We start from the raw sequence: 26,741 nt of genomic DNA, 5'->3' as shown, positions 1-26,741 counted from the left end.
GGGCAGCCCCCCACGCTGACAGCTGTGCACCCAGCCCAGCACCCGTGTGAGGTGTGGGGAGAATGGCCCTGCGGGTGGAGGCGTGGAGGCGGGCTGGGCTCACTCCACCTTCTCCACACACGGCGAGTCCCCAGGACGCCCGTCTCCTCCCTGCGTGTGCTGGCCGGGACCCTCTCGAACAGTCCTCGAGGGAGGAGCAGCCCATGGTGGGGCAGGGCTCTGTCTGGGGGCGGCTTTCCAGGGCTGGGCCCCCCGCTCAGCTGTCCAAGAACGCAGGGTGCCCCCCGCAATGAACCCAGCAGCCCCATTAACCTGCAGCCAATCTCAGCATTTATCTGGGCTCAAGCCTTTCCCCTCCCACGAAGGACGAGCCATCCTCTGACCTCATGGGCAGGGACCAAGCCGTGCTCGCTGGGCTTTGCCCGTTGAGCTTTGTTGATTCTTTTCTGTTTCAATGCCACCCAGGGTGTGACGGGAATGGACGGTCAACCAGGCCCGAAAGGCAACGTGGTAAGTCCAGGGGTCCCGCCCCGACCATGGCCTCACGGTGGTCACAGCCACGCAGGGCGTGGGAGGGGGACTCAGGCCACCCCGACAGAGGGGGCTGGGATGGACGGTGCGGGCCTCCCGCAGGAGAGGACGGGCTGAGGCCCTGCCCCGTTCCAAGCCCGGGGGACACAGGGGCAGGGCGTCCTCATCCCCCGGCCGGGCTGGTTGAGGGCAGGGGCCGTGACCGCGCCCACCAAGACGCGTCGTGTGGGTCTCCTGTAACAGAAGTGGGTGACCTGAATAGAGCCTTTCTCCCGGTGGCTCCCGTCTCGTGTCCCTGCTGGGTGGCCGTGCCCTCGCCCGCACCAGCTGGGGTCCCCGGGCCTGGCTTCCCGCCTGGGCTCGAGAGCTCCGCAGCCCCCATCATGCCTGCTTGTGTTTCCTGTAGGGTCCCCAGGGAGAGCCCGGCCCCCCGGGGCAGCAGGGCAACCCAGGTGCCCAGGTGAGTGAGCGGGGCGGGGTTGTGGGCAGTGGGAGCTGGGGGACAGAACCCAGGGCCTGAGTGGCCCCTGAGCGCCCCCCCGCGCTGCCGGTCGGCCAGCAGGGCCTGCGGCCTGGAGGTGGCCTGGGACGGGGCTGGGGAATGACGGGCGGACGGCGGGGAGGGGTTCTGGCTCGAGAAATCCCTGACCTTTCCTGCTCACTCTCTCCCTGCCAGGGTCTTCCGGGCCCCCAGGGCGCTATCGGGCCTCCAGGAGAAAAGGTAGGTGGGCTGTGCTGGGCGCGGGTGAGCCTGCGGCAGGGCCCCTGCCAGCCCAGGGGGCACTGTGCCTGCCAGCCTGGGGGCACAGTGCCTGCCAGCCCGGGGGCACGGCGCCTGCCAGCGCCCGGCCGGCTCTGCTGTGGCCCTGTCCCTCCCTCCTGCCTCCCTTCCTTAGTTATGCGTTGATATAAGGTTGCCAGACTCAGGAAGAAAAACAGATACAGGATGCCCAGTAAAATTCGGACTCTGTTCTCTGAAATCCGTTTACCCGGGCATCTCATTTTCTTAGGCTTCCCAGGTGGCGCTAGTGGTAAAGAACCCGCCTGCCGATGCGGGAGGCAGAAGAGACCTGGGTTCAATCCCTGGGTCAGGAGGATCCCTGGAGGAGGGCATGGCAACCCACTCCAGTGTTCTTCCTGAGAGTCCCATGGACAGAGGAGCCTGGCGGGCTGCAGTCCCTGGGGTCGCACAGAGTCGGACACGACCGACATGACTCAGCACGCAGGCACTTGTTTCGTTGTCGTTGGCCTTGTTTTCTTTTTGCTAAATTTGCCAACTCTAAACACATCCTGGGCACCCCGAGCCACGTGCTGGGGAGACAGCCTGGGCCCTGGCCTGGCTGTGGCTCAGCCCCAGGTGCCCGGTAAACCCAACACCCGGCTGGCACCATCCAGGACGTCCTCCGGGGGGCAGTTCTCAGGGCATCACAGCCCCCACTCCTGTCTCCACTGGGTGGTTGTCTTGTTCTAGTAGCCAAACCCGAAGGCCCTGGACATAGCAGAGGGTGCGCCGTCTTTGGGCGAAGGCCGCAGGAGCGGCAGCTCTGAGCCGCCTTTTTAAGCAAATGCTTTTTGAGCAGATATGTTGAAGAGTGACTTTGGGGGTGTGTAGAGAGGGTGGGCAGCCAAGGGCACCCTGGGGCATCGGCTTATGAAGTCTCTGGTTTGTTCTAGGGTCCCCTGGGCAAACCCGGCCTCCCAGGAATGCCTGGTGCTGACGGACCCCCGGTGAGTACCCTGGCCCCCTCAACCTTCACATCCCCCGCCCGTGCCCACCCAGGGGTGGGGGTCGGGAACCCAGGCAGACGGCCCCTCCCCAGCTCTGGAGCTGGCTACGTGCCTGGCCCACGTTGCCTCTTCTAGCTCCTTCGATGAAGACCCCGCTGCTGGCTCAGGAATTACTGGGTTTTGGCCGTGCTTTCCATCACGGGCTGGGAGCTGCACGCGTCGGAGCATCTGCTGCCCACGCCCCCCGCACTTTCAGCTGCAACGAGGGCGGCTGGGCTCCGGGCCTCGTGTGCGTCGCCCGCGCTGCGTGTATTTTTAGCGATCACGCACTGGGAAGGGGTGTGCACACGCAGCTGTGGAGCTGAGCAGATGCCGCCTAGAAGCAGGGAGTGAGGGACAAACCCGCCCGCGGCCAGGCTGCGAGGGAGGGGGCGGGACAGTGACAAACGCCGGGCCTGTCCGCACCCACCAGCCTCCGCGTGCGCTGCCAATGGGCTTTTTACTTCTTGGTTATTTTTAGCGTATCTAATTGATGCCAAGTAGAGAGCCTGTTTTAGAGAATGATTAGCAAAATTAATTGTTTCAGACACAGTTATTTTGCTCTGTTAATAGCGCCATTAGAAATGAGCTGAGACGCTCAGCCCGCCAACCGTCGATTGGCGGTTGGCTGGCGTGGGGCAGGGCCTGTTTCTGTCTTCTCTCTGAAAATCCTTTGGTCCAGTGAGTCACCCATCACAGGCTTATCTGAACCAACAGATCACAGTCTCATTCCTGTTTTGAGCTGCTTCGGGTGGGTGAGGAGGCTCAGTCTCTGACGTGAGTTTGGTACAAAGAGATGAAAATTTTGCAACATGGCTTTTATGTGCTTTCACATACATTGACACCTAATTGTGTTTTCTGATGATGAAATACCTGCTTCTGGAAAATTAGGAAGAGAAGCAACATGGCGACATGATGAGCATGGCTGGCCTGCGTCCTCCCGGCCGCTGCTTCCCTTTGCTGCAGCGGCGGGCGTCTGTGGGCGTTTCCCACGGCGCATTGTGTCAGAGGGCTCCCCGGGCAGCTCAGTGCCCGCCTGCCAGTGCCGCAGACGTAAGAGACACGGGTTCAGTCCTTGGGCTGGGAAGATCCCCTGGAGGACGGCACGGCCACCCACTCGAGGCTTCTTGCCTGGAGAATCCCGTGGACAGAGGAGCCTGGTGGCTACATCCGTGGAGTCACAAGAGTTAGACGTGACTTAGCACGCGGCATGTTGGGAAGGAGGTGGCTGCATGGCCCCCAGTCCCCTGACCTTACCTGGAGTTCCCCTCCTGAGTTGAAACTCCAACAACTAGAGTCCCTGAGGGGTCACTGGTTTCCTGTTGGATGCTGTGGGGAAAGAGGGGCCTTTAAGGGGCACCCCGCCCAGGGAGTCAGGAGGCCAGCTCTCACAGGTCCTCATTTCTCTTCCCCCAGTCAGTGGTCACACTTGAAAATATGAGTGTACCAGGGACGCGAGGGGGGTGGTTGTGCCAGGTCAACAGTGAAGACGCGCAAAGGGAAAGATCAAAAGGGGAGAATCGGAGCTGCAGGGAGAGGGACACGCAGCCCTCCAGGGGAACGTCGGAGCTGCAGGGAGAGGGACACGCAGCCCTCCAGGGGAACGTCGGAGCTGCAGGGAGAGGGACACGCAGCCCTCCAGGGGAACGTCGGAGCTGCAGGGAGAGGGACACGCAGCCCTCCAGGGGAACGTCCGCGCTGCAGGGAGAGGGACAGAGAGCCCTCCAGGGGAATGTCCGCGCTGCAGGGAGAGGGACAGAGAGCCCTCCAGGGGAACGTCCGAGCTGCAGGGAGTGGGACACGGAGCCCTCCAGGGGAACGTCGGAGCTGCAGGCTGAGGGACACGGAGCCCTCGAGGGGAACGTCCGCTGCAGGGAGAGGGACAGAGAGCCCTTGAGGGGAACATCAACACTGCAGGCTGAGGGCCACGCAGCCCTTGTCACAGGTGAATGGGGAGGAGACAAAGGGTCTGAAGCCTCTCCTTACAGAGGCATCGCGTAGTCCCAGCCGTAAAGAGGAGACTTGTCCCTCTCCCCCTTGGTGTTGGCTTGGTGTGGGTTAAGAAGAAAGGGAAGATAGATTTCAGAGCCACTGAGAAGTGTGAGAGGTTTCAGGGCAGACGCTGCTCTGGACTCATCGAGAAGTCATTCCAGGCACACGTGACAGGGTTCGAATAATGAATCATGGGCTCATGGAAACATTACAGAGCCAGGAACAGTCAAATTCCAGCAAGTATTCAGTGACAGGAGGAGATGCGCGATATAATACTAAATTAAAAATCGTCTTCTGACGCCAATTTTGCACGCGAACGCACAGAGCAAATAGATTAGCTGCACTGCATCACACCCCTGGCCACCGTCACCGTGCCTGGTGAGGTTATGAAGGGGTTTAATTTTCTCTTCCACTTGCCTAATTATCTACAATGAACATACATTACTTTTTTAATCAGAAAAATATCAAATACAAATAAGCTTTATTATTTTTGCATTTGTCTACAGTGAACATATATTACTTTTTAAATCAGAAAATATCAAATATACATAATTTAAGCTTTATTACTTTTCTGTTATAAAATCCTGCTGGTTACGGGATTCTGGGGAGAGATCAGCGAGTGGAAAGAGAGTGGAGACGGCCAGCCCTTCACAGCGGGAAGTTGGCCCCTCTGACTCGGATGGATTTCCTTTTGCAAACACTCAAAATACGTGAGGGCTGTGCTCCCCCCACAAAGCCACTCTCATCCTGGGAACACGGCTTAGAAGCCTGGCCTCCATTCCAACAGCGGTAATCACGGTGGGGACTTCCCTGGCGGTTCAGGGCTTAGGACTTAGCGCTTCCACGGCAGGAACATGGGTTCAATCTCTGGTTGGGGAACTAAGATCCTGAAAGCTGATCCTGAAAGCTGATCCTGAAAGCTGTTTGGTATACCCCCAAAAAACCCAGTACCCCCTAAAACACAGTTGGTCGTGGCAATGATCCGTCCTTCTACACTATCTGTTCCAAAATACTGTGACCAGGTCTATTCTCTTGTTTTTAATTTTTTTTTTTTGACTGTATCAGGTCAGTTGTGACACGCAGGTTTTGTTGCCCCAAGACATGTGGGATCTTAGTTCCCTGACCAGGTGTTGAACCCGAGTCCCCTGAATTGCAAGGCAGATTCTTAACCCCCGGAGCACTCAGCAAGTCCTCAGGTCTGTCCTTAGGGCCACCGTGTAAGTAAGGTCATCGCCAGGTGGAGGGTCGGCTCGCTCCCCAGATGTGGGGCCCGTGTTCGTTTGTGTCTGGGGCCTGCCGTCACCACCCACAGCTGCCCGTGACCTCAGTCCCTTCACGGAGAAGTTCCAGGTTTGGTGGAAACGGTACGAGAGGCCCAGGAAGAGCCCACGTGGCAGGGGAGGAGGCCTCCCCTTTCCCCAGCGACCCCGGGGCAGGACGTGTCCCGGGCACACTTAGGTGCAGCCCTGCTGGCCCGGGCGCAGGCGGTGAGCCTCGTCTCAGGAAGGTGGAGGGCGGCCGCGTGTTCCCTCCAGGCCCGGGCGCAGGCGCTGAGCCTCGTCTCAGGAAGGTGGAGGGCGGCCGCGTGTCCCCTCCAGGCCCGGCCGCAGGCGTGGTCCGGCCAGCGCCTGATTGTCCTCACAGGCTCCCGGGCACCACACCCCCTCCAGCAAAGGAACTTCCGCATTCTCCCCCTCGCGTGGCCACCGCCTCAGGCTGTCCGCAGTGGCATCAAATCCGGTTCACAATGATCGCAAATTAAAAAGAACACACACAAATCATGTGCTCAAGTGGGTGAGGTCCGCGTCCCCGCAACGCTGCTGTCCCACAGGTAGAGCTCAGAACTTTGGAAGGATCGAGCTGAGAGCAGTCAACCCACTCTCTCGTTATACACCCTCGAGAGAGGACGCCCAGAGGGGGCAAGCGACTCACCTAAGGTCACACAGCAGCTCGGGGGTTCCCAGGATTAGAGTCAGGCTGCCCTGCCCTGCCAGCATCCTCACCCCACACCGTGGCTTCTCTTTACTGGTGCCCTTGGGGGCAGGACACTGTTTCTTGACAGTGAACACTCAGGTTCTGTTTTTATCATCCGTGTTTGGCTCCTGAGCTCAGAGGCACTGAACTTAGTGACCAGCTTGGGTCTGAAAGTCAGAGAAGGTGAAGTTCCTGAGAATGGCTTGATGGCACCCGGGTAGAGAGGGCCCTGAGCGGTTCCTGGGGCCCCCGCTCTGCATCTCTGGGCGGATTCTCTCCTTGCCCCCAGCTTCCCTCCCCATCTGGGTCACCTGGGGTGACAACTGAAGGCCTGGGGTGCCTGGGAACCTGGGAGGTCTGGTCCCCCTTCTCTGTCCTTGCTTGGCCACTAGTGTGGTTTTGCTGGTTGACCTTGAACACATGGCCTTGCTGTCACTGACCCTGCCCACTGCAGGCAGGGTGCGGGCTGGGTCGGGGCCCCGGCGCGCCGTGGGGCTGGGGCCCGTCTGTGGGTTTGGAAGCTCGTCCCCTGCCGTTGCCGCACCCCGGCACCATTCCCATGTTAACAGATGAAGCCACCGAGGGTCAGGGCCAAAGGGCGGGGAGACCGAGGCGCTGCGGGGAGGAACAGGAGGGACCCGGGCTCTGACCCTCACACTGGAGACCGCTGTGGGAGAAGCCTGCATTCCCAGCGGCCACTGACTAACACCAGCCTTCTTTTTCCGACAGGGGCACCCTGGCAAAGAAGGCCCTCCAGGAGAGAAGGGAGGGCAGGTGGGTACCGGCTGCACCCCTGGCCCCTCCAGCATCTCCCTCAGGGTGGGTGGGACTGGGCCCCTCTCTGATCTGGGACCCCTGCCCTGCTCGCATCCATCCTGAGAAGACCCCCTGCAGGCCCCCCTTCCCCGTGCAGCTGGACGACGCCCGCATGTCTCCTCCTTCGGGCCTGGCCTGAGACACCCATCCTCTCTGCTCACAGCGAGAGGGCAGTGTGCTGGGGGCAGGCCCGCTCTCCGGCTTGTGCTGGAAGGACCCAGGGTAGCTCGGAGTGAACCCATGTCATCCACCCAAGATGGGGCTAACACACTTTCCCGTCTGGTTTCAGGGTCCTCCCGGCCCCCAGGGTCCAATCGGCTACCCAGGTCCTCGCGGAGTCAAGGTGAGCGTCTCAGCCTGGGGTTTTCCTGGAGGTCGGGGTCAGGACTGCGGGGCATGGCTGGACCTGTGTTAGGGATCCTGCGCTTTGACCTCCCGCCTGCCCATGCGGGGGCAGCCCTGGTCTGGGTGATCCGCTCCCAGCATGTGAGCCCAAGCGGGTGATGGAGGGGCCCCCGGGGCCGGGAGGGGCTCCCATGGAGCAGGGCACACCCCCCGGCGTCTGGGGCAGCGCGGGCAGCTCGGCGGTGGCCTCCAGGACGTGGGGCACCCTTCGCCCTTGCTGTTTTACCGTCCTTGTTGAGTGGCCTGCTGGTCTTGGAGCCCCTCAGGGCAGCTGTCCTGAGCCCAGGCACCGAGCTGAGGGCCCTCGCCTGGGAATTTGGGACGTTTTCTTCTGGGCCGTTTGCACGTTGAGACAGAGTCTGTCCCCATCAGTAACATCTGGGCAGACCTTGCTGTTGCGGGGGGTGTCTGTGGGAGACTCCATCTATTCTTACCCGTCGAAAGGCTCCCAGAACCTCTTTAAACGAGTGCAGGGCCCCCATGTCCCAGACTCAGGCTGTCAGTTTGCCCCGAGCCGAGCGTTTGCTTTGCGCCGTGCAGCCTAGTCTTCGGTGATGCTGCTTTCTGAACACGCACCCGGCAGACAGGCGCCCCCAGCGTGCGAGCACCGAGAGCCCTTCCTTCTCGGGCGGGGCTGCTGCCCTGTCTTCAGTCTCAGGCTTCGCAGGAGAGCTAAGGGTGGCTCTTTCCTTCAGAACAACTGCCATTTGAGGTGAAGGATCCTGTGTATGTACGTGTATAAAACATCTTGTTTATCTTGGAGGGCTTGCGCGAACACGCCCGTAAGCTCTGGAGTCCCTACCCGTGTCGTTCACGCTCCTTTATGCTTTCAAACGTTTTGCATGTCAGAGTGCACGCCTGCCCTGTGGGGTGGAGGAAGGAGAACCCAAGATTTCATGTTTTAGGGACCTCCCCACAACTCCCCTCAAATCCACGTGGGACTCAGGACTCATCCTAGACTCGCTTATCCCTAATCAAGTGCCCCATCCTGACCCCAAGGGGGCCCAGCTTCCATTTCCCGGAGTCAAGGTGTTCCAAGGTCAGGGGCAGAGAGACGCCTCGGGTCGGGAACCTTGGACAGCAGCATCTCTCTCTCAAGCAGGCCCTCGGCCCGCGCGCTGCCTGATGAGTTTACAAGGGCAGCGATCTAGCAGCCGTGCTGATTGTGTGAGCTCGGAGCATGTTTATCTTACAAATTCCGGTTGCACAAAGAGCCCGTGCCAGCCACGATCCACAGCCACCCGCGGGCACTGCTGCTGTGAGCCGGAAAGGTGTCTACTCTGAGATGCTCATGGAGAACGCGCTTATCTCGTCGGCCTGATTAGAATTCATCCGAGACACAAGCCGTCCTGCTAGACGGGCGAGCGGAGGGTGGGAGGGAGAGCAGGGCCGGACGCTGTTTTCTCGGATTAGTGGGTTCTCATGCCCGTGTGCTTGAACACCCGCGGAGCCCCTGGTGTGACGAGGCCCGGAGGGCGGTGACCAGGAGGTGCAGGCTGGCCCAAGTGTCGCCGTCGCCGTGGGAGACCGAGGCCCTCCGCTTTCCTCCCTGAGTCCTGCCTTCCTCCCTAGAAAGGGGCCCCCTGAGCTCTTTGACCTCACTGACCTTTACGCCTCCCCTGGTCGCCCCCCGACTTAGCCCTTTCTCAGGGGTCCATCGAGCACTGTGAGGGCACACGGCCCTTCGCTGAGCCCCCGCGGGGCTGGGGGGCTGGCAGAAGCCCCCCATGCGAACACTCCAGGCCTGGGAAGCCCCATCCACCTCCGTGCCCTCACGGACGGAGACCCAGAGGGCCCTGCCCCGCCACTGTTCTGTGGCCTTGGCTCTCCCTCCCCAAACCCTGGGCCACCAGGGCCGTGGTGGGTGTTCTGGTCCAGGGCTCTCACCCGGGGTCTCTCCCCCTGGGGACACCTGGAGACGCTTCTGAGTGCCATGGCTTGGAGGGGCTACTGAGGGGGCTACTGAGGGGCAGCGGTCTTCAAGCCTGCTCCACCCTCTACGTGCCCGGGCAGCCTTGCAACAAAGAACCATCCAGACCCCAAGGCGCCAGCGCTCAGGCCGGGAAGCCCTGGTCTTCTGTCTCCCTGGCCCCGTTCCCTGGCCTCGGATGGGTCATGAGGCCATAGAACTTCAGGTCTGGCAGGGATCCCCCCGATTCTGTCTCCCCATCTTCTTTCTGGACGGGTGTGGGGAGGGAAGCCCACCTGGCCTGCTGGGCAAGCCAGAGAGCAGGTGCCAGACCCCCCCCCCCGAAATCGGGGTTTCAGGGTCCCTGGCCTCCCCTCTGTCCGGGAGCAGACAGCAGCCCGGGACGGCCCCCCGGGGCGCAGGCTGAGCCCGCTCTGCACTCTCTGCGTCTGTCTGAGCCAGCCCTCCGGGCCGCCGCAGCTCTTCTCAGCCCGCCAGGGCCTCTGCGCGCAGGCTCAGAGCTGCCGGTTCTGAGCGGAGTTCTTGCCACAAGAGGGCAGCCGGCAGCACAAGGGTCTGGCCGCAGGCTCAGCTGGATCCCAGCGGGAGGCCGGCCTCTCTGGGGCCCCGCAGGCGGAGGCCTGAGGCCGCCTGGGCAGTCAGCGGGGCGGGCTCCGCACCCAGCCGGCCGGTGGGCCGTGGCTGCCAAGTCTGTCCCCGGGATGGAGCTGTTTCAGCTGGTCCGGCAGGCTCGGAGTGGTCCTGCCTGACGGTTCTCGCTCAGCCGATACACCGAGAGTGACGGGGTGGCTGGTGTTACCAGGTGGTGATTAATGCTGTTAGATGCTGTTATGATAATGACCACGTATTAATAGTAATAGAGAATGAAGACCATCAGATGGAACACAGCTCTGTTTATTGAGAATCTGCTGTGTGCCAGGCACAGACCCTGGGGCTTCCCAGCAGGGACGGGGTGAGGGCTGTCATCACCCCGAATTTCCAAGTGGACAGAGGTCTGGGGCCTCGTCACAGGCTACAGAGTGGAACCTGAGCCCATCTGCCTCCAGAAAAGAGCAGGCTGTGGGTGGAGGGGCACCTGCCTGGGCTGCTCTCTGCCCTGAGACCGGGATGCTGAGGGCTGCCTGCGGGGGCGCTCAGCCTCCCGAGTGCTGGGGGCCAGGCGCGCTCTCAGCCTGGACCATGACTGCTCACCCTCTCTGTCCGCACAGGGGGCAGACGGCATCCGAGGTCTGAAGGGCACCAAGGGTGAGAAGGTGAGTGTCCCTGCCTCCCCGCGGGGCCTGGCCAGGAGCCAGGAGGGCCGCCCTGGGGACCGGAGTGACCACGGGCCACTGACGTGGGAGCCCCCAGTTCACTGACAGCACCGGTGTGCGCAGATCCCTGTGAACCTTGGGGCCCGGTGACCGAGCGCCCCTGACCACCTGCCCCTCCGTAGCCCGGCCTGGCCGAGAGCGCCTCCTGGCCGTCCTGTGAGGCCATCAGTAGCGGCACCACCCATCTTGGGGGTCTTCTGTCGGTCTCCCTGTCCTCAAATCCACCTGTCACCTGCTACCAGGCCCGTGGTCATGCACACATGAGGCAGAGACTCGGCGCCAGCAGAGCCGGGCCGGGGGACCCAGTGAAGCCGGGCCCCCAGGGCTGCGGCCTTCCTGCTGCGAGCCGGCCAGAGCCACAGAAGGCAAAGGGTTAACAGGGACACAGCTCCCGAGGGCCGGGGCTGGGCGCTCAGAGTCCTCACCCAGCGTGTTGGCCGTGGGGTGGGGCCCAGAGGCTCTGGGATGGGGGGAGCCAGGCGGGGTTCTCTCCCCTAGACTGAGGCTCTCTCTGGTCCCCCTTCAGGGTGAAGATGGCTTCCCAGGCTTCAAAGGAGACATGGGCATCAAGGGCGATCGGGTGAGTGTTGGGGGCAGGGAGGGGCCCCAGGGCAGCCTCTCAGGACGGAGCTGAGGCCTCCATGGAGGCTCCTGGCCACCAGCAGCGGCCAGCTCCTCCCCAGCTCCCAGCCTGGAGCTGCGGCAGCTGACACCTGGTCCCAACCCTGCCTGTGGGGTCACCTGGCCCCTCCACCATGTATCCATCAGGGAGTCAGTGGGGGCTTTTTCTTGCTGGCCAGTACCCTGGCCAGTGCTGCAGTCCACAGGGTCAGAAAGAGTCAGACGTGACCGGGCGATTTGCCTTTGGATCGTTAGTGTAACAGGTGTCCGGGAGAGAGAAGGGGTCGCAGAAATGGCCCAGCTCACCAGGGAGGGTTGCGTCCTGCCTGAGGCTGCTGGGGGGTCACCAGCAGGGCCGCACCCCGACTGGGGCCTGGGCTCCCTGACCAGCCCTTCGGGCGTCTGGGCTCCCAACCACCTCTTCAGCTGCTCTCCAGACCCCCAACCATAGCCCCTGTGTTCTGGACCTCGGGCCGGGCTGTCTGAGGCTATAACAGCCTGGCTGGTTTTTAGTGAATATTTTGCCTCGGCTCCAGGGGAGCAGGCTGGGGTGTGTCACACTGCAGGTGCCCGCAGAAACCAGTGGCGGAGTCTCCATGGAAGGGAGGGTGACCCAGGTGATGCTGGGGGGGTTGGGCTGGCGGGCCAGCTGCCTGAGGCTGTGGGGACACTCTGGAGAACCCCCCAGTAAGTCCAGAAGGAGCAGAGCCCTGCACCCCAGGAGGGCCCGCAGAGGCAGCAGCTGCATCGGCACCTGGACGGACGCTGTCAGCAGGAATGAGGCTGCCATGTGGCTGGCCGCCCGATTGTCCTCCCCAGAGCGGGCCCGCAGGTGCCGTTCCAGAACCCACCAGAACCAGAGGGCCTGTGGCTTGGCGCTTTGTCCAGTGCTGGACAGGCAGATGGGATCCGGGCCTCCGTCAGAAGGAGGGGAAGAAAAGAGAGGTCTTCGTGTCCCAGTCCTGTCCCAGTGACCCTGCTGCCAAAGACAGTCCTTCTAGAATTTTCTCTACAGTGATGGCTCCCCACATCTGAAGGGCCTCTCCCTGTCTGGCTGGTGAAAGCCCCTTTTATCTTCCTTTCCAGCAACGTGAGGCACACATTTTCCCAAGCCATCCCCCAGTCACACGCCGTGCCCTGGGCTCGCCTCTGGCTGAGGATGGACGGGGGGCCGGGAGGGGGCCTCTTCCATCGTAATTTCTCCCGGAGAGGCATTTCTGCCAACGCTTGGCATTTCCTAATTTCCTGAGGGCTCAGTAAACATGGGAAGGATTCTCGGGTTGAGTGAGCAAAGCGCTTAGGGACAGAGCGTCCTCGTCCTGCAGAGAGCTTGGAGCCGAGAAACGAGGGAGCCGTTAGCCGGCTTTATTCCCGCGACGCACGTTTCTAAGGGGGGTTTGCACAGCTGTCCTGCAGCTGCTCCTGGACATCGGGGATCAGAGGAGGGCCCACGCAGACGGCGAGGCCAGGCGGGCACTCCGCGGCCGGGCCCCTGCTGCCGCCCTCGCTTGGCCCCCAAGGCCCCCTTCCTGGTGGCTCAGGCCTCCCCGCCTGTACGTGGCAGAGCCAGTGAGGCGGCGTTTCGCCCTTCAGTCTCTGGACACAGCCTGTGGGTCTCCCGTGGGCGCTGACTGTCAGGCTGCAGTCGGCTGCGCTCCTGGGCCTTTCTGGGACCTCCCGGGGCTTCGGGAGAAGAAGGCAGCGCTCCCCGCCGCCCCCGCCCCTGCCCAGTGGGGAAACAGCAGGTCAGAGCTCCTAGTTCAGCCAGGAGGTGCTCGACCGAAGGCCGCTGGGAAAAGAGGGGGCCGTGGGCCAGAGAGTGGGCGCCGAAGCCTCCCAGGGCCGGGACGGGGCTTGGTCTGCTTGAGCCAGGCCAGCGACGCTTGCCACCCCTCCTTGCTCCCAGACGGTGGGGGACCCCTGCGGACTGCAGTCTGTGGGCGACGCCCTCACCTCCTCCTTCTGACCTGCAGGGGGAGATCGGCCCACCTGGTCCCAGAGGGGAGGACGGTCCTGAAGGTCCCAAGGGGCGAGGCGGTCCGAACGGCGACCCTGGTCCTCTGGGACCCCCTGGGGAGAAGGTACGTGACGCGGGCCCTCCCGATGGCCCGGGGCGTCCAGGCGGCGGGTCGGGCAGGCAGAGCCCCAGGCGGGGTCGGTGTGCATCCTGACACGGGCCGGCCTGCTGGGCCACTGCACCCGCTCCTGGGGGCGTTCCCTAAGCTCAGGGTTGGGAGTGGGGGCTCCTGACAGCTGCTCTTATACCTGCGGGGGGCCGCCCCCCTCATCTTGCTCCCCCACCCCCTTCCCCAGCCCCTGCACAGGAACGGGCTCACAATTAGCCCAAACATTCTGCCGTCCGGCCCCAAGGCTGGGACGCTTCAACAGAAGGATTGAGCAAAACCCCACAGACAGAGAGCGCTTTTCTCATACGTGGGGCATCAGCCTCCACCCATTGGCTTCAGCAGGGGTGTCCATTCCTGCTCGAGGGGCCTTGCTCCAAACCAGGCAGGGATTCTGGGGAGGACACCATCCCAGGAGGACAGACAGGCTCTCTCTGGAGGCCGTGAAGTCTGCACCCTGCTCCAGTTCCCCTGCCGACACACGCCGGCTTCCTCTCTGTTCCAAGCAGGGCCGGCCAGCTCGTGACGCACCTCTTTCTCTCCGCAGGGCAAACTCGGAGTCCCAGGACTGCCAGGCTACCCAGGAAGACAGGGGCCAAAGGTAACGTACAACCTGGTGAGGTCTGACCTGTGGCGTCTCCCCAGCCTGCACGCTGTCACCCACCTGCCCCGCCCTGCGTAGCTGCTGTGACAAAGCAGAAGGTCACGGTGGCCGTGTCCTGGGTCTGCCCCACTCACAGCCTTCTGCAGTGACTTGGCTGAGTCAGAAGGAGAGCCCGGGAGAATTAGGTGAGCCTTTCAGAGAGGCAGATCCTGGGCTGCACGTCTGAGTCCTCAGCCCCTCTGGCCTTTCAGGGACTTTGTGTACTGGTTTCTCCACACCCAGAGCTGTGTACCTCCCGCAGAGTTAATTCTCCCTGGAAATTCAGAGGTTATTTGCTCATAACTGAGCATAAAAGGAAGACGAAGACTGTCTTAGTGGAAATCATGCTCTATGTTATGTGAAACAGCTCCTTGAGGCTTTGCAAATCACTTAAACCATTTTTTCTGTCTCACCTTTTATTATTCATGGTTCTTCCTTAAAAAGTTGCCAGCTGCCTGCACTAGAGATGTAATTAACAGCAAAAGAGAACTCACGGATCTGTCGGGTTTGTGTCTGCATCCTGCCCTCCTCAGGCTTCAAGCCTCCGGACGCCCTCCTTGTTAGCAGAGGCAGGGCCCGCGGGCTGGGCTGCAGCCCTAGGTGTTCCCACGTGGCTGATGGCAGGGCCCACAGCAGTCCTCCCTGGGGAAGGGCGAGCTTCCCCTCTTGGCGGGTGAGCCCACAGCCGCCACTCGGAGGGGACTCATCTGCCATGAAATCGTTTTGCTTCATGTCTGTTAGCGACGTGCCCACTGACCGCAGTACTTGTATGGAGAGACCCTGATGGACACGTTTTCTCTCCTGAAATGCGTGTCCATTTGGGGAGGGGGAGAAGGGAAAGAGAGGAGGAGTTTGGGAGAGACGAGGTGGGGGGTTATAGATCAAGTTCAGGCAGCTTTTCGTAAAGGCAGGGGGAGAACCCTGAAGCTGCTTGGGCAGCCTGGATGGTCCTGGGGCGCTGACCCCGCTCCTGAGCCGAGAGCCGTGAAGCCAGCACCCCTGGTTTTCCCACCGCAATCTTGGTCCAGTCTCCTCCTCCTCTTTGCATCAGCAGGCAGGCACACGGGTGGGCTGGCCAAGCTGAGTAGCATCAGTAAACTCATCCTGGGCTAAGCACGCATTCAGGTCAGGCTTTTAAGCCAGGTGGAGAGTAGAGACGGACTCAGCAAACGATTTGGACAGTGTCACCAGGAGCTCACATAGGGGGTGTTTGGATATTTATTCAGTCGGAGCTCCTGCGTGCTCACCTGCCCACGTGCACCTTGTGAAGATCTAGAACTGGAGGAGCCGCGCGATGCCGTGGCTGGGGCGCACGTTTGCATTCGTTTTTGACTTTATAAGCTGCCGTGCTTTATTTAGAGGTGTTGTGAGAAGATAAAACATGACAACAAGGCGCAAAAAGCAAATGCCACGAATGTGAGAGTCACACACCACCCCCGGCTCATCTCGGTGGCACAGGCTCTTTTCTTCCCAAACACCAGTGTTTTGCAGACATGGGTGTGTGAGAGGAGGGTGTGGAGAGAGGGGGGAAGGGGAAGCATGGTTAGGATTCAGTTCTGAATTTTAGATTCAGAGTCTGTGAGATGCTCAGGAAATACTGAGTAGGTGGCTGGGGGGTGGCGAGGGGGTGGATGGATGATAGATGATGGATGGGTAGACGGGAGGGTGGATGGAAGGTGGCTGGGTGCACAGATGGGCGGACGGATGGTGGGTGGATGGGGGGTGGATGGCGGGAAGGGGGATGGATGGGGTGTGGGGGTGGGGGATGGATGGATGGGGGTGGGGGGTGTGTGGATGGATGGACGGTGGGTGGATGAGGGGTGGGTAGGTGGTGAATGGGTGAATGGAGGATGAATGGATGGATGGGGGGTGGATGGGCGCGTAGTGGACGGTGGGTGGCTGGGTGGCGAGTGGTGGGTGGTGGTGGGGCGTCTGACCCGGGGCTGAGGACTCCGGCAGGCTCGTCCTCCAGCTGGCACAGTGCACGGCTCGTCCCTGGTCAGTCTCTGACGCTTCTTCCCTCGTGAACTCTCTTGCAGGGTTCTATCGGATTTCCTGGATTTCCGGCGCCAACGGAGAAAAGGGAGGCAGGGTAAGGACCGCCTGGCCTCTGCGCAGGCAGCTTGTCTGCTGCCTCGGTGTTAGCGAGTCTGTTCTCCGCACACCATGTTTATTTCTCACCCACTTTGCTGCCAGAACTGCTTTCCAGAACAGCTGACCTCAGTCTTTACGCGACGCACTGGCGGCTCTCGGAGCGCTGGGCTGGGCGGGAGTGCGGTAGATCAGGCAGCCGGCCAGAGAGGGAGGCGTGTGGAGGACACGGCTCTTTCTCACGCTCACCACGATTGCAGCAGCTCTCAGGTCACTGGCGAAACCCAGACTCTTCTCTTGCAGCCCAAGTGACTCATTTTAAAAAAAGGCGGGAGAGGCCCTCGCTCTGTGCTGACGTCTCAGTGAGCCCCTCATCCGGGGTCCAGGTGCGCCCCTCCTCTGCCTGGGCTGCCGTGTCACTGGACACCCTCCGGGGGGCAGTGGGCCTGGCTTCCGTCCGTTGTCATCGCGTGTGAAGGTGATCCGAGGGCCCAGACTGCGGGGCCGTCCCCCAGCCTCCCCACCCCAGGCCTCCGGCGGGAACTGCCCTTCGCGGCGTCACACAAGGCAGCCTGAGCACTGCTCTTGGTGAATGGGATCAGAAGGGCCGCTTGGGCCTTTGGACTCCCAGCGGCCTTGACCACAGGCGTGTGGGGTGTGCAGAGCAGGCCTGGGCGGGTCCTCCCTGCCCAGACGGACGAGCTGCCCCTGTTAAGTGCTCATTCCAGCTACCGTTACTGTCTTTGAGCTGAGACAGTGCGATCTCTAGAAAGCACGGGGGAAGACCTAAAGCCATCCACAATCCACGTAAATGGACGTGTTTGCCAGATTCAGGAAGAGAAAACGGGGCTTCCTGAGTGCAAGCGTGACACAGGGCGACCACACTCTGTCTGTGTGTATTGGTGTCTAGACGTGTCTACACGCCTGTCTGTGTCTGCATGTTTGTGTCCCGTCTGTATTGTGTCCTAAGTTACACACCTGAGTGTTCCTATCTATGCCGTGTCCGTGTCGTGTCCGTGTCTGTATCTGTACTTACATCTGTCCGTGTGTCTATCAGCCACCTGCCTACCTATCTGTCTCGTTCTTCCTGGTGGGGACAGTCTGACTAACGTCTTGGGGAAAGGCGGTCACTCGTGGAAAGTAGTAGTCCAGGGTCTGTAAAAGCAGAGGAAACTCGGAGCCACAGAGCAGGCAGCCCCGGTGCTGGAGAACAGGGCCTTCCACACCACGTTGCCAGGAGAATCCCCAGGAGGGGTCATGAAAGCTGACGGGGGCCTGTGATGTGACCACCACTGCTTTGCATGGAGGAGCCAGGCTGGGGACGCCGCGGAGGCCTGGCTGTGGCCCCGGGACTGGCACTCCACTCCAAGCCCTGCTCCCCTCTCCCGCCTCTCAGCCATTCCACCCCCAAACTGAGAAGGCCGGGCAGGTGCCTGGACTCCCCCGGCCCCCACACGCCGTTGTTCCAGGGCATTGGCACGCAGCCACCGAGGTCGTCACTGCGAATGGGTGGTTGGAAAGCAGAGGGCCTGGGACCGGGGACTCGCTCCTGGTCTGAGAGTCCAGCTTGGTTCACGGGGCCTGAAGCCTGGACACCTCAAAGAAACGTCTACTTCGGGACTTTGCCGATGCGTCTGAGGGCTGGGATACTGGACGTGACAGGTGGCGTGTGTGCTGACACGCGTGTGCCCCTGCATCTGGGCTGCCTGAGAGCCGGCAGGTCTTCCGTCCGCCTCGTCCCGGCCTCTCTGGAGGGGCTGGCTGGGCCGGCAGACTGCTGGCCGGGAGGTCCACGTACAGCTGGCTGTCACGTGACCACTGATGGCTTGTCCCTATCACTGGCCTGCATCCCGGGCCAAGGCAGGGTCCCTGCCAGACCGGCTTGGGAAGAGCCAGCCCCTTAGCAATACCTCCTGCAGCCCAAAGCTTCCATCGCCAGCTTAGGGCATCTCGACTCTAGTGAGGCCAGTTCTGGGAGGGCCCCTGCCTCCCCTGCAAGGGCAGGCGGACAGGTGCTCACGGGAGATTTGCTGAGGAGGCCATGAGTGGGGCGTCTTCTGTCCAGCGGCCTCCGTCACCAGGGTGCAGACTCTGGCTCCGTTTAACAGCAAACCTGGGAAGGCTGGTGCCGCCTGGGAGGCCGACGGAATCCGAGGCTGAGGCTGGGGCAGTTTGTTTAGGTTGGAACCGAGAGCTGGTCAGGCTGCAGGATCGGAATCGTGATGCAGGTCTTGCTGTTGGATGGAGGCTTGGCATGAGCTGACGTGCCAGCTGGACTTACCCACTGATGCCAGGAAGTCACCCGGGGGGTGGGCCACGGTGTCTCGCTGGCGGGAGCCCATCAGTTGAAGAAAGCAGATGTTTCATTAATTCTCGTCAGCAAATATTTATTTGAAGCCAAGAGACGCCGCCGCCTAACGGAAGCAGGGAGACCAGCGTGCATCGTTTAAAAGCTCCATCATTACCTCCTCATCATAAACGGTTTTATTAAATTCCTTTCAAAACGGGAGGCTCTGGAAAGCAGTTTTGATTCTGGCAGCAAATGAGTGAAAGATGGTGAGAGGAAATGTTTTAGGTGGTCCTTAGCAATGCAGATCCATCTGGGGCTTCGTCGTTAGAAACCAGGGAAAAAATAATAATTCCGGAAGATGAATGGAGAGGCAGTGGAGATGGGCCTTGATCAATCCGTTACTCGCACGCGCTGTCGGTAAACTGCACTTACAGCTATTACGTCTTTGCTTTGGGGAAAAAAGGTTGCGGTGCGTTTGTTTTCCGTGGTTTGGAAAATGCAAAACAACAGAGAGAAGGAGTCTAAATTCTATTAGAAGAGAAGCAAATGACGCTGGGATATATGATTTATATATTAAATTGCAGGTTTGTTTGTCTGCAGAGCCTGTTGAAAATTTAATGGCTAATATCCTTAACTGTAGCGGAAGTAAATTATGTATGAGAGGGGTTGGCTTTCTCCTCTCGTAATAATGATTCCTCCCCACCTCCACTGCTGCGAGAGATGAAGAGGGAAGGTTGGGTGGGGGAGGGAAGGGCAGGGAGTGGATGTTCTGAGGGGAGGACACCAGAGAAGTGAGGTGAGCATCCCTCGGGCAGCAGAGGGAGCTGGGGTTCAGAAGGCCCTCTGCAGACACGTGAGGCTGGGCGCATTGCCTGAGGGGTGCATCCTGCCACCCTGAGAGGGCTTCCTTTCAAGCCAAGACAAGGGCGGGCTTTTCTAGCTTGACTTCCAGTGGGCTCTGCATCACCCACTCAGTGGCAGGCGTGCTGCGTGACTGACCGACACCCTTCTCTGATTGCAGGGCACCCCTGGGAAGCCGGGACCACGGGGGCAGCGAGGCCCGACGGTAACCCTGGGCGGAGGGCGGCCTCCAGACTGGGCGTGGTGGTGGGGCGCCTGCCTGGCGGGAGGGGGATGAAGGCGTCGCGCGCGCAGGGCTGGGGTCCACCTGTCCTCTCTTCTGTTTGTTCAGGGCCCACGCGGTGAAAGAGGCCCACGGGGCATCACCGGCAAGCCTGGCCCCAAGGTGCGTATGTGGTCTCCCCTGCGGCCCCGGCCTGACCCCCCACGGAGGGGGCCCCACGGCCTTCTCCGCTGCAAAATATGAAAGAATGAAAGAAGATTTCCTGGGGGTATTTAAGAAGGAGCTGGTTGAGTTAGGTGAGGTCGAACCACAGAGGCTACCCGGGGCCACCGCAGCGTGGAAGTCAGGCCCAGCCAGGCTTTGGACCAATGTCCCCCCGCTCTGATGGGGAGGCCTCGTTTCTTTTCTTCGAGAGGGCTTTGGAAGAGACATCTTGCCGGGATTCTAAAGAAAGTTCTTTCCACCCCTGCGAGAGTCCAGGCCCACCTCGAAGGCCTCTTCTCCCACCCTGGGGCCTTGACACCAGCTACTCCAGTCGATGTGGAAGCAGACCTCGGCCAGGCAGCAGGCCCGTCCTGTTCTGCCCTGTGGGGGTCGTGATTCCAGCGCACTTTGCTGCTAAGGAGATGGGCCCGCAGCTGGCGGAGGTGGCGAGCCAGGCAGGGGCAGGGCGGGCCCGGGGGTTGCCCGAGTCCCTCCGTGACGAGCTCTGGGCCCAGTCGCGCCCCCGGAGGCTGACTGAACGCTCAGCTGCTGCAGGCTGCTGGGTGGGCCTGGGACGCAGCCTGCGTCCCGTCTTCTCGTGAGCTTTGGCCCCTGGTGGGAGCCTGGCCTTTGTCCCAGAGCAGCAGCGCGTTCTCCTGGGAGTGTCTCAGCCCCGGCGAGGCCGGCTCGGTACTGGGTGTGTGTGCAGAGGCGAGGACCACCCGAGGCTGGCGCGCTCTGCTCCCTATGGAGGAGGGGTGACTGCAGAGGGCACAGGGGTGCCAGGTGATGCTGCATCTGTGATGCTGTCATGGGCCAGAGTCTTTTCATCAAAAATAGTGATGACAGAAATAGTAATAATAAACTTTTCTTGCTCTTTCCCTGCCTTCCCAGGGCAACTCTGGAGGCGATGGCCCGGCCGGCCCTCCAGGTGAACGGGTAAGCAGCTGGATGCGTCCAGGAACACCCCCAGGAGCATCTGCAGGAGAGCTGCCTGCCCTCAGCGGCCCCCAGCGTTTCTTCCTGGGTGGGCGGGGCAGAGCATGGCCAGCCTTCGACTCTGGAGAAGGAGGATGGTTCCTAAAATCCAGAGGTGGCTCGGGGGTGGCCTTCCCCGGGAGTAAAGTCTTTTCTGTTGGTTGGAGATGACGACCCCATCCCCTTGGCCCTGGCCTTGGGGCTTGAGGTGGGGGGTGGCTGAGATGTCCGGAAACCGAGTCCTGGGCCTCACGCTGCCCCAAGGGACCTTCTTGTGTAACGGACTTACTTTTCACATTGGCGAGGGCAGGGCTGGAAAGAGCTTCTCGAAAGTCGTGGGGAGTAGGGGTGACCGTGCCTGTTCTCAGAGATCCGATGGTGGGGCTGCTGGGCCCACGTGCTGGGGCAATGCCTGTCCTCATACTGACTCTTGTCTGTCCCCAGGGACCCAACGGACCCCAAGGACCCACAGGGTTCCCTGGACCAAAGGGCCCCCCGGTGAGTACCGCATTTTCCCTGTGGGGCCTGTCCAGGGTGTCCCGGAGACGCTGATCTTTCCCCAGGGCTCTGGCCTCCAGGCAGCGGGCTCAGGGGAGGGGAGCCAGCCCAGGAGCTCTGGCTAGAGGGGCAGTTTGGGGCGCACGGACCCCTCTGTCATCAGACCATCATGACTGTCCAGTCGGCCCTGAGTCAGGGTGGTAGTGCTGTCACGACAAATGGCCACAAGCCCAGCGCCTTAAAACCACAGAAACGCGTTCTCTCCATCTGGAGGCCAGAGCCCGAACTCCCGGGGCCGGGGCCCCATGCCTCCCCCGGAGGCCTCTCCCAGCCCCTGGCCCCCTGGGCTCATGGACCCCCAGCCCCACTCTGCCTGCATCTTTGCCTGGCCTTCTCCTCTCTCCTCCTGTGTCTCACATTCTCTGTCTCTACTCTGGATGAGGGCCCAGCCTAACCCAGCCAGACCTCACCTTGACCTGATCCCGTCTGCGGAGACCCTGTTCCCAAATGAGGCCAGGGTCGCAGCTTCAGGGGGTTAGGACCTCAACCTGTTTTTCCTGGTGGTGGTGGGGAGAGGCACAGCTCAGCTCGCAGCAGATAACAGTGTATTTCCTCTAAGAAGGAAAAGCCCCTCATCGCAGGAGTTGCTGCCTATTGGGACGCGCGTGGGCACGGGGGTTAGGAAGGAGCTCGACCTCTGCCCTGCATGGACCTGGGCCCAGTGCCTCCTGCGGCCGGGCCTCAGGGGCTGCTGACGCCTTGGCTTCTCCCTGTGGGAGACGACAGTGACCCTCAGGGTGGATGTAAGGGTTCAAGGGGGTGGAGCCCAGACCCGGGCTCCCAGGAGTGGTTGTTACTGTGACTTTGCCGTCATCACCTTGGAACTGAAATGGTAGCTTTTGTCCTCTGGGGTGGCACAAAGTCCTGAAGATGTGTGTGTCTTGGGATGAGATGAAGCTTCTCTTCTTTGCTTTCTGCAGGGGCCCCCAGGCAAGGACGGGCTCCCGGGGCACCCTGGACAGCGAGGCGAGACGGTGAGTATGGGCAGCGCCGGGGGATGTGGGCGCCGCGCCCGACCGTCACTGCCGGTCGGCTCAGGCAAGGCTGAGGCTCAGCCTTGGGAAGCCCCCCGAGGGCCGGCCGGCTCCTGTGGCCGCGGGATGCGCCCTCTCTGGAGGGAGCTCCACAGCCTCCGAGCAGCCCCTTGGCCTCTGTGTGTGAGGGCAGGTGTCGGCTTCAAGCCGTCCTGGGCAGCCTGGCCCAAGGTCACACGTGCAACCATCGTGACGCCAACGGAACCTAGAGGAGTGGCCCCTGCCTTCCCCGGGAGGGTCGGAGTGCGGCCCAGCGCATGCCACGTGCGTCTGAACTGGACACTCCTTGGGCAGGTCCTCTGTTTCCAGCTTTCCGGTTACTTTATGCCACCCCCAGCCCTGTCTGTCCCGGCCCTTCTGGCCTCGGGGGGATGGCAGGGAGCCAGACGGCTTCCCCCAAGTGCCCTTTTCAGTAAGGGGGCAGGCGGCCGGTCGGGCTGGAGTTTGGGCCCTTGGCCGTGCTCAGGGCCAGCGTCTGCTGTCAGGGCTCAGCTTGGCCTTGCCCTGACCTGTAGCAGCGGCCGCCACAGTCTTTGACAGCTGGACTTAATGGACGCCCACGTTTTTTAGTTCTAGAAAAAGCACTGGGGTCACTTCCTGGTCCCAGGAGCCACGGGGGATTCAAGCGAGCTTCATGCTGAGTCCCCCCAGGCCTGTCCCTGGGAAGGGCGTGGGCACCCTGTGACCTGGGGGCTCCCGCTCTGGACAGCTGGGGTTCGCAGCGCCTGGTGACCTTCTGGCCACCATAGTGGTGGGGACTGGCCCACGGGAAGGCCCCCTTGTGTCTGCATCCGGCGTCCACGTGGTCAGAGACCTCTGACTCTCCCAGGAGGAGCCGTCCCCTTGAGAAGTGTGATCCTTAACAGCACACTTAATACGTCTTGGTGCTGCTTAAAAACATCCCCGGGTCCCTTTTTGGCTCGTGGTGATGAAGAGTCCCCTACATGTGCCGTCCTGGTGCTCTGTGGCCGAAAACAGAGTTCGCTTTGCTCTTTTGTTTCTGGAGAAAAACTAAAGCACCCCCAGCTTTGCAGGCTTTTCTCCAGTGCTCTCCTGAGCAGATCGGATGGAAGGCTTCTCGTCTCACGGTGCGCACTCTCCCCTCTGCCTCGTTCTGGGGAGAGTCTGGCAGAGTGATTAAGCAGCTTGTTTTGCTGGCAAAGCAGGGCAGGTTCTTCCTGCCCCCCCCACCAGGCCTGGCTGCCCCGGAGATTCAGGGGCACCCCCATCTGGGCCCGCCTGGGGTGTTCGCGTCCTCCAGGGGTCAGTCCAGATGCCCTGCAGAGAGGCCCTCCTCGGGGTCATGACCTGTGCTTTTGTTAGAGAACTGGAAACACAAGAGATCATAGCACCTCCTACATGCGAGCCCAGAGCCCGCTCGTCACAGGCGCTGAGATGGACCCCGGCCTCAGCTGGCGCGGGTGTCCCCCGGCGGACCACACGCAGGCCTTCCTTGCCTCCACGTGGGCACTGCTGCCCAGCCCCCCGAGCAGGGGAGATGCCGTCGATCTGTCCAGCATGCCTTGTTTCTGACCCTGTAAAGGCTGCTGGCCTTGCGGCTAAGATTAAGTGTAGTATGGGGGCTTCACAGCTGGTCGGTGGTAAAGAATCTGCCTGCTGAGGCGGAGACACAAGAAATACAGGTCCGATCCCTGAGTTGGGAAGATCCCCCGGAGTAGGAAATGGCTGCCCACTCCAGTACTCTTTCTGGAAAACTCCATGGACAGAGGAGACCGGTGGGCTACAGTCCCGGGGGCCACCAAGGGTCGGACACGACTGAGCGCACAGAGGTCTCCTGCGGGGAGCGCGGCCTCGGCCATGGCCGTGCCAGGCCCGTGCGTGCAGCTCGGCTGGAGCCCTCCCAGACTCTGCTGTGAAGCTGCCTCTGCTCTGGGTCTGCACAGTCCAGCGGCTGAGCGTCAAGTGTCCCTCAGCTGCACACTCGCTGGCTGTCGTGCTCTGGGTCAGAGGTCCTTGCCCTTCAGCCCCGTGGGCAGCTGGCCCCGCGGCTCTTGCTGTGGCCTTAAACGAGCCGCTTCCCTCTGCGGACGCTGTAGAGTTTCCACTGAAAGCCTCCCGGGCGTAGCATCTGCACGTCTCCCCCGGCATCACGTGGCGCCTGCAGATGGCATCTTGTCCGCACGTGCCGAGCTCCGTGGAAATGAATGCCGGAAATGAAACCCGTGCTGCTCTGCCGTCAGCTTCGCCTCTGGGGGAGAGCGTGTGCAGAGCAGCCAGGCGGCCGGGTCCGTGCCAGCGAGCGGAGCAGAAACAAGCGGTTCCTGTTGAGTCGAGCTAAGAATACCTCCCAGCTGCCACACTGTGGAAGTGGCAAGTCCCCTCTGCGTCCGGATTTCAATGGGTGCCGTATAAAACCGGCTGTCCTGCCCCAGGGGCCTTGGGGACACCAGCAGGACAGTTCCCCGCACAGTCACTGACAAGAGGCAGCCCAGAGGTGGCTCCCGGGTGTAGTTTCCAGCAGCTGTGACACCAAGTCTGCTCAGAAAACGGACACTTAGTGACGTGAGGAGGACGAACGGTTACAGAGTATATTTCTCAGAGCAAGGCGGGGTGATGGAAGCAGCTAGTGAAACGATCCTGTCTGGTTTCCTGACCTTCCTAAATTCATGCGAAGTGGGACAAGAGAAATGGCCCTTTTCAATGAGGTCTCGGACGTCAACTGTTTTGGGGTGGGGTGGGGGCTGGGGTGACCTTCTGTCTGCCACTTCAGCAGTCTCAGCGGGCTGACTCTCTCTTCGCAGGGTTTCCAAGGCAAGACCGGCCCTCCAGGCCCCCCGGGTGTGGTCGGCCCTCAGGTGAGATACAGGCCCCGCTGGCATCTGGGGTCATCCCGGGTCCCCGCCCACTCGGGAGACAGGGTCACGCTCAGGGTAGAAGATCCCTGCATCGTCAGGGTATGGGTGCAGCCGGGAGACGTCATAAGGCCTAGACCACTGCTTCAGAGGTGCTTTCCACGCAGCAGAGCAGGTGCAGAGATGGGGAGTGATCGCATGACGCGAACCGAGCGGGCAGAGCCAGCTGCCAACCCTGTGGGCAGACCAGGCAGGCCCGGGGAGTCCGGCTTCCACCCTCCGGGCAGCCCAGCCCTTGGGGTCCATGCAGCCTGACTCCCCGCCTTGGATCCAGTGCCCGGGGCTGCCATTCTAACCTTGGATCTGTGCAAGAATGGGCTTGCAGGCTCAGGGCCGCAAAACGGGGCACAGTCACCTTGCTTCCCAGAAAGTCTGTGCCTAACGTGGCGGTAAATAAGATACTGACCCAGGAAACGAGGGTGCGCCCCCTGCCCTTCCCTGCACAGGGGTTCCCCCCGAGGCCCAGGAAACGCAGGCCCCGCCGGCTTCATTGGAGACGAGACTCAGGACCACAGTGGGGGCCGGGCAGTAGCTGGTGAACAGCACCCCCAGTGCGCTTTGCTCTCCCTGGGTTTTTACCAGAAGGAGAAGACCTTCAAAGGAAGGTGATGGTCTGGTGGGCTCGCAGTGGCCCTTCGCCTCTGTGACCAGGCTGTCCTTAGACTGAGGCAGAGAAGGTTACTTTCTTGCGTGTCCCTGGAATGTGTTTACTGGCTGACACGCTTTTTCCCCGCAGGGTCCCACCGGGGAAACTGGTCCCATGGGCGAGCGTGGCCACCCTGGGCCCCCAGGCCCCCCCGGTGAACAGGGGCTCCCGGGCCTGGCCGGGAAAGAAGGGACGAAGGTGAGTGGCTGGGACCTTTGTCCCGAGCAGACTTTCCTGGGGACGGTTTCAGCCCTTGGTCTGTGTCTTTCTGATGCTTTTCTCTGATGAATGTGTGATTCTCAAGCAGCTGCTCTTCATGCCAATGCACCCGCTCAGACCAGGGACTCAGCTCCTCTCTGCTCACTTTGAAGAAGGGCCTGAACTGATCAGCTTCCCGGACAGAGATGATGGGGGGCTGTGGACCACCTCTTCCCCAGGGCACCCAGAGTGGCCGCCCACCCGTTCCCAGAAATGGACAGAAGTCTGACACTTCATGTGTCTAAGCTGAAGTCAGCGGAAAGTGACCCTTTAAAAAATTCTCCACTTTAAGACACGAAAGCTGTCGTTCAGTCGCTAAGTCATGTCCGACTACTCACGACCCCATGGACTGCAGCACGCCAGGCTTCCCTGTCCTCCACTACCTCTCGAAATTTGCTCAAACTCACGTCCATTGAATTGGTGATGCCATCCAACCATCTCACCCTCTGCCACCCCCTTCTCCTTTTGCCTTCAATCTTTCCCAGCATCAGGGTCTTTTCCAGTGAGTCGGTTCTTTGCATCAGGCCAAAGTATTGGAGTTTTAGCTTCAGCATCAGTCCTTCCAATGAATATTCAGGGTTGATTTCCTTTAGGATTGATTCGTTTGATC

At 61.2% G+C, this 26,741-nt stretch overlaps 1 protein-coding gene across 1 annotated transcript in view; it reads left to right on the top strand.

Annotated features, from left to right (window-relative positions):
• COL5A1 (collagen type V alpha 1 chain) overlaps nucleotides 1-26,741 on the top strand; it is a 148,248-nt gene that overhangs the window by 83,455 nt on the left and 38,052 nt on the right. The window contains 19 exon segments of the mRNA XM_070378676.1: nucleotides 466-510; nucleotides 938-991; nucleotides 1,208-1,252; nucleotides 2,206-2,259; nucleotides 6,994-7,038; nucleotides 7,370-7,423; nucleotides 10,624-10,668; nucleotides 11,255-11,308; nucleotides 13,323-13,430; nucleotides 14,020-14,073; nucleotides 16,155-16,179; nucleotides 16,182-16,207; nucleotides 19,518-19,562; nucleotides 19,689-19,742; nucleotides 20,679-20,723; nucleotides 21,207-21,260; nucleotides 22,241-22,294; nucleotides 25,117-25,170; nucleotides 25,964-26,071. Of these exon segments, the coding sequence (XP_070234777.1) occupies nucleotides 466-510; nucleotides 938-991; nucleotides 1,208-1,252; nucleotides 2,206-2,259; nucleotides 6,994-7,038; nucleotides 7,370-7,423; nucleotides 10,624-10,668; nucleotides 11,255-11,308; nucleotides 13,323-13,430; nucleotides 14,020-14,073; nucleotides 16,155-16,179; nucleotides 16,182-16,207; nucleotides 19,518-19,562; nucleotides 19,689-19,742; nucleotides 20,679-20,723; nucleotides 21,207-21,260; nucleotides 22,241-22,294; nucleotides 25,117-25,170; nucleotides 25,964-26,071 (1,023 nt within the window).

This window comes from Bos mutus, chromosome 11, assembly GCF_027580195.1.
Source record: "Bos mutus isolate GX-2022 chromosome 11, NWIPB_WYAK_1.1, whole genome shotgun sequence".
NCBI classification, from domain to species: Eukaryota; Metazoa; Chordata; class Mammalia; order Artiodactyla; family Bovidae; genus Bos; species Bos mutus.
This window is presented reverse-complemented; position numbering and strand designations above follow the sequence as displayed.